The 6,989-nt window shown below is 38.5% G+C and overlaps 1 protein-coding gene across 1 annotated transcript; it reads left to right on the top strand.

Annotated features, from left to right (window-relative positions):
• The first annotated feature begins 1,138 nt into the window (after positions 1 to 1,138).
• Positions 1,139 to 1,789, top strand: LOC105525416 (peptidyl-prolyl cis-trans isomerase A-like). Its single transcript, XM_011961023.1, has 2 exons — positions 1,139 to 1,404; positions 1,513 to 1,789. The coding sequence occupies exons 1-2, from the start codon at positions 1,175 to 1,177 to the stop codon at positions 1,670 to 1,672; spliced, it is 390 nt and encodes a 129-aa protein (XP_011816413.1). The 5' UTR covers positions 1,139 to 1,174; the 3' UTR covers positions 1,673 to 1,789.
• Positions 1,790 to 6,989: the final 5,200 nt, after the last annotated feature.

The raw sequence follows: 6,989 nt of genomic DNA, 5'->3' as shown, positions 1-6,989 counted from the left end.
AAGAGGATCCCTACAGACCCTGTGGTCATTAAATGGATAATCCGGTAGGTCATTAAATGGATAATCAAGGAATACTATGAACAACTCTCTGCTCACAAAATTGATAACCTAGATGAGATGGACCAATTTCTTAAAAGACACAATCTGCCAAAACTTACACAAGAAGAAATAGTCTGAATCAGCCTATAGCTACTAAAGAAATGGTGTCAAGAATTAATTACCTTCCAAAACAGAAATCACTAGGCTCAAATGGGTTCACCAGTGAGCTCTACAAAACATTTAAGGAAGAAGTTATACCGATTCTCTGCAATCTCAGATGATGGAAGTAGAGGGAATACTCTCTGACTTATTCTATGAGGCCAATAGTACGCTAATACCAAACCAGACAAAGACATCACCAGAAAAAAGAACTACAAATATTTCTCATGAACATAGACACAAAAAGCTTGAAGAAAATATCAACAAATCAAATCATACGATGTATAAAGATAATACACCATGACCAAGTAGGATTTTTCCTAGGACTGCATGGTTGGTTCAACATTTGAAAATCAATTAATGTAATCCATTACATCAACAGGCTAAAACAGAAATACCATATGAGTATATCAATAGATGCAGAAAAAGCATTTGACAAATTCAACACCCATTCATTATAAAAACTCTCATTAACTAGGAATAGAGGGAAACTTCTTCAACTTCATAAAGTATATCCACAAAATGCTTAGAGGTAGCATCATATTTGATGGTGAGAAAATAGAAACTTTTCCAGTACAATCAGGAACAGGGCAAGCATGTTTCACCTTTCCTTTTCAGTATCTTCCTAGAAGTCTAAACCAATGCAACAAGATGAGAAAAGGAAATAAAACTTATATAAATTGGGAAGGAAGAAATAAAACTGTCTTTCAAGATGCCATAATTGTCTATGTAGAAAATCAAGAATCGACAAAAAAATTCCTGGAACTAAGCAATGATAGCAAGGTTGCCATAAACTTTAGCTGGGGATCTTGATAATGGAACATGCTATGCCTGTATAGAGGCAAAGGTAACATGGAAAATTTCTGTACTTTCCTCTTACTTTTGTTGTGAACCTAAAACCACTCTAAGTCTTTAATTTAAAAAAGTTGATGGCTTTGCAGACGCTGCCGCCGAGGAAATTCTTGTACTACTAGCCATGGTCAACCCTACCGGGTTCTTCGACATTGCCGTCGACGGCGAGCCCTTGGGCCGCGTCTCCTTCGAGCTGTTTGCAGACAAGGTTCCAAAGACAGCAGAAAATTTTCGTGCTCTGAGCACTGGAGAGAAAGGATTTGGTTATAAGGGTTCCTGCTTTCACAGAATTATTCCAGGGTTTATGTGTCAGGGTGGTGACTTCACACGCCATAATGGCACTGGTGGCAAGTCCATCTATGGGGAGAAATTTGAAGATGAGAACTTCATCCTAAAGCATACAGGTCCTGGCATCTTGTCCATGGCAAATGCTGGACCCAACACAAATGGTTCCCAGTTTTTCATCTGCACTGCCAAGACTGAGTGGTTGGATGGCAAGCATGTGGTCTTTGGCAAAGTGAAAGAAGGCATGAATATTGTGGAGGCCATGGAGCGCTTTGGGTCCAGGAATGGCAAGACCAGCAAGAAGATCACCATTGCTGACTGTGGACAACTCGAATAAGTTTGACTTGTGTTTTATCTTATCCACCAGACCATTCCTTCTGTAGCTCAGGAGAGCACCCCTCCACCCCATTTGCTCGCAGTATCCTAGAATCTTTGTGCTCTCGCTGCAGTTCCCTTTGGGTTCCATGTTTTCCTTGTTCTCTCCCATGCCTAGCTGGATTGCAGAGTTAAGTTTATGATTATGAAATAAAAACTGAATAACAACAACAAAAAAAAAAGTTGACAACTGCACCACCAATGACTGAAATAACTATGTTTGGAGACCACAAACCCAAAGCATTGTATGCAGATATTTGTTTCACTTTTATTGAGGTCTAATTGACAAATAAAAATTATATATTTTAGCTCTACAACATGGTATTTTGATGTACATATACATAGTGAAGTGATTACCATAATCAAGCTAATTAACATATCCATCTCTTCACATAGTTACCTTTTCAATTTTTTTTTTTTTTTTTTTTGCTTGTGGTGAAAACACTTCAGCTCTACTCTCTTAGCAAATTTCAAGTTTATTATTATTATTATTGTTAATTTCTTTTTAAGACAGGATCTCACTTTGTTGCCCAGGATGGAGTAGAGTGGCGAGATCACAGCTCACAGCAGCCTCAACCTCCCAGGCTCAAGTGATTCTCCTACCTTAGCCTCCTGAATAGCACCACTACATACTCAGCTAATTTTTTAAAAAATTTATTTTGTAGAAATGGGGTCTCACTATGTGGCCCAGACTGGTTTCAAACTCCTGACCTCAAGCAATGCTCCTGCTTCAGCCTCCCAAAGTGCTGGGATTACAGGACTGAGCAACTGTGCCTGGCATGTAATTATTATTAACTGTAATCACCATGCCATATATTAGATCTCTGGAACTTATTCTGAAACTTTGTACCCTTTGGTCAACATCTCCCTATTTCCCCCACTCTCCAAGCCCCTGGGCAACGATATTCTACTCTCTGCTTATGTGAGTTCTAGTTTTTAGACTCCACGTATATGTGAGATAATGCAGTTTTCTTCCTTCTACATCTGGCTTATTTCACTTAACGTGATGTTCTCCAGATTTATTCACATTGTCTCAAATGGCAGAATTTCCTTCATCTTTTTTTTAAGCTGAAGATTTCTATACAAAAGGATTAAACCAAGTAAAAACCAGTCCTGCTTGTATTATTACCTATATACTAGAGTCTTTCTCAATAAAGTCAGTATTTATTGCGTTTTTTGATGGCTAATGATGTTGAACAATTTTCATTGCTTTTGCCATCTTCAGTTAAATATATGTTCACGTCTTGTCTATTTTCTAGTTGGATTTTTGAGAGTCCTTTTTGAGAGTCCTATGTATATTTTGTATACACATATTCATGTATGCTATATATATTCTGTGTATACATATTAATGTATGTATATTTATAAAAATCCTTTGTTGGATAAGTGGTTTACAAAATTTTTTCACTGTGTAGCTTGCATTTTTATTGCCTTCTCAGGGATTTTTAAGCACAAAAGTCATAAATTTTGATGAAGTAAAAATTGTTAACTTTTTCTTTCATGAATCGTGCTTTTGGTGTCAAATTTAGGAACTGTTTGCCAAGCCCTGTGTACCAATGTTTTTATTCTATGTTTTTGTCTTAAAGTTTATTAAATTTTCCATGTTCATTTAAGAGTGTGATCAGTTTTGAGTTAATGTTTGCAAAAAATGTGAACTTTAGGTCAAAGTCTAATTTTCCTATGGAAAATAACTTTGAGGGAGCTTTTAAATTAGGAATCTAATTTCTTTAATGGATTATAAGACTATTCAGATTGTTTATTTCAACTCAACTCATTGATTGAATTTTTGATATTTTGTAGTTTTCAAGGAATTAGTCCATTTGGTTTAAGTTGTCAAATTTATGAGTGTAAAGTTGTTTATATTCCCTTATTATCTTGGCTTCAGGATCTGTAGTGATATATCCTGTTTTATTATTGATAGTTGTAATTTGTGTCTTTTGTTTTTTATTCTTCATCAGTCTTGTTAGAGGTTTTTTTAAAGAACTAGTTTTTTCATAAATAATTGTTTTCTTATTTTCAATTTCATTGATTTCTGTTGTTTCATTCTTTATGTTTGTGCTGGATTTATTTTGCTATTTTTTTCTAGTTTCATGAAGTAGGAGCCTAAATTATTGATTTAAGACCTTTATTGTTTCTAGCAAAACTATCTAGTTCTCTAAGTTGCCCTCTCAGTACTGCTTCAGCTTTTTCCTACAAATTTTGATATATTGCATTTTCAATTTTATTCACTTTTATAGGCCACTATTACACTGATACAACAATTACACAAAAAGTACAAAACCCCCTGCACCAAAACTGTAAGTGTATCACAGATTATTAGCAAACTGTGTCCATCATGTAAAAAAATAATTATAAATCATGACCAAGTAACATTTACTCTAGGTATAAAAGATGTACTCAAAATTCAAAAATGAATCAATGTAATCTACCATATCAGCAGGTCAGAGAAGAAATATATAATTTAAGACACGCATGAGTAAACAAGATAGTCTATTATGTTCACCCATTCTGATATTCTTTTCTTTCAGAAGTTTAAACTCTCTTATATCACAATTTCTTTCTGTTTAGACATCTTCATAAAACCATTTCTAATGGTAATTTTTTTTGGGTGGGGACCAGATTCTTAGCTTTCCTGACTGAGAATGTCTTTATTTCACCTGTATTTCTAAAGAGTATTTTCATGTGATGCTGAATTTGTGGATAACTGGCCCCTCTGGCACTGTTAGGTGGGAGTGGAGGCTCTAATCACTGCCAAACCCTGCTGATGTTACCCTGGTAGGGGATGTGAGCACTGCCTGCCTGTGCTGAGCAGAGGATGAAATAACAACTCCCTGCTCAGGCCCCGCTGAAATCAGGGTGGGGATGCAGATTTTCCACTGTGAAGATTAGTGGGATTGCTGGATCGTATGGTAAGATTATGATTAACTTTATAAGAAACTGCCAAAGTGTTTTATAAAGTACTTGTGCTCTTTTGCATTTCCACCCGCCCAGCATGAGAGTTTTGGTAGCTCCACATTCTCACCAACACTTGTAATACCACTTGGATTTCTGTATACTAGATTTAAAAATAAGTTACAATGTTACTCTTAAAATTAAATGTTAAAATTAATTAACATTTCAACAATAAGAAACTAAAAAAAGCAATACTTGATCTCTTTAATGCCTTCTAGTGTCCCTTGGTAGTAGTAGTCTTTCAGAAAAAAAAGAAATAAAAACAAACAGGAAGAAATCTCTTAGAACGATTTTCATAACACCTGTCCCCCTTTTTAAACACAATCACGGAGCTCTCGGAGCCACGATGGCCAAATAGGAACAGCTCCAGTTTACAGCTCCCAGCATGAGTGACTCAGAAGATGGGTGATTTCTGCATTTCCAACTGAGGTACCAGATTCATCTCACTGGGACTTGTTGGACAGTGGGTGCAGCCCACGGAGTGTGAGCCAAAGCAGGGCAGGGCATCGCCTCACCTGGGAAGCACAAGTGGTGAGGGAATTCCCTTTCCTAGCCAAAGAAAGCCGTGTCAGATGGTACCTGGAAAATCGGGACATTCCCACCCTAATACTGTGCTTTTCCAGTGGTCTTAGCCAACAGCACACCAGGAGATTATATCCCGTGCCTGGCTCAGTGGGTCCCACACCCACAGAGCCTTGCTCACTGCTAGCACAGCAGTCCAAGATTGGACTGTGAGGTAGCAGTGAGGCTAGGAGAGGGGCGCCCACCATTTCTGAGGCTTGACAAGGTAAACAAAGCAGCCAGGAAGCTCGAACTGGGTGGAGCCCACCACAGCTCAAGGAGGCCTGCCTGCCTTTGTAGACTTCACCTCTGGGGGCAGGGCATAGCTGAACAAAAGGCAGCAGAAACTTCTGCAGACTGAAACATCCCTGTCTGACAGCTTTGAAGAGAGTAGTGGTTCTACCAGCACAGAGTTTGAGATCTGAGAATGGACAGACTGACTCCTCAAGTGAGTCCCTGACCACCGAGTAGCCTAACTGGGAGACACCTCCCAGTAGGGGCTGACTGACACCTCATACAGGCGGGGGCCCCTCTGAGACAAAGCTTCCAAAGGAAGGATCAGGTAGCAACATTTGCTGTTCTGCAATATTTATCATTCTACAGCCTCCGGTGGTGATACCCAGGCAAGCAGGGTCAGGAGAGGACCTCCAGCAAACACCAACAGACCTGCAGCTGAGTGTTCTGACTGTTAAAAGGAAAATTAACAAACAGAAAGAAATAGCATCAACATCAACAAAAAGGACATGCACACCTAAAGCCCATCTGTAGGTCACCATCCTCAAAAACCAAAGGTATATAAAACCACAAAGATGGGAAGAAACCAGAGCAGAAAATCTGAAAATTCTAAAAATCAGAGTGCCTCTTCTCCTCCAAAGGATTGCAGCCCCTCACCAGCAACAGAACAAAGCTGGATGGAGAATTACTTTGACAAATTGACAGAAGTAGGCTTCAGAAGATTGGTAATAACAAACTTCTCCAAGCTAAAGGAGGATGTTTGAACCCATTGAAAAGAAGCTAAAAACCTTGAAAAAAGATTAGACGAATGGCTAACTAGAATAAACAGCATAGAGAAGACATTAAATGACCTGATGGATCTGAAGACCATGGCACGAGAACTACATGATGCATGCACAAGCTTTGATAGCTGATTTGATCAAGTGGAAGAAAGGGTATCAGTGATTGAAGATCAAATGAATGAAATGAAGTGAGAAGAGAAGTTTAGAGAAAAAAGAGTAAAAAGAAACAAACAAAGCCTCCAGGAAATTTGGGACTAGGTGAAAAGAACAAATCTACATTTGATTGGTGTACCTGAAAGTGATGGGGAGAATGGAACCAAGTTGGAAAACATTCTTCAGCATATTATCCAGAAGAACTTCCCCAACCTAGCAAGGCAGGCTAACATTCAAATTCAGGAAATACAGAGAACGTCACAAAGATATTCCTCAAGAAGAGCAACCCCAAGACACATAATTGTCAGATTCACCAAGGTTGAAATGAAGGAAAAGATGTTAAGGGCAGTCAGAGAGAAAGGTTGGGTTACCCACAAAGGGAAGCCCATCAGACTAACAGCAGATCTCTCAGCAGAAACTCTACAAGCCGGAAGAGAGTGGGGGCCAATATTCAACAGTCTTAAAGAAAAGAATTTTCAAGCCAGAATTTCATATCAAGCCAAACTAAGCTTCGTAAGTGAAGGAGAAATAAAATCCTTTACAGACAAGCAAATGCTGAGAGATTCTGTTACACCAGGCCTGCCTTACAGGAGCTCC

Source organism: Colobus angolensis, unplaced genomic scaffold (genome assembly GCF_000951035.1).
Source record: "Colobus angolensis palliatus isolate OR3802 unplaced genomic scaffold, Cang.pa_1.0 Scaffold532, whole genome shotgun sequence".
Taxonomy (NCBI): domain Eukaryota; kingdom Metazoa; phylum Chordata; class Mammalia; order Primates; family Cercopithecidae; genus Colobus; species Colobus angolensis.
The sequence above is the reverse complement of the archived record's forward strand: the minus strand, read 5'-3'. Positions and strand labels throughout refer to the sequence as shown.

Excerpts from the sequence above, each read along its gene's own strand:
- LOC105525416 (XM_011961023.1), top strand. The coding sequence starts at position 1,175 with ATGGTCAACCCTACCGGGTTCTTCGACATTGCCGTCGACGGCGAGCCC. Across the intron at positions 1,405-1,512 it reads AATGGCACTGGTGGCAAGTC|CATCTGCACTGCCAAGACTG; the intron begins CATCTATGGGGA and ends TTCCCAGTTTTT.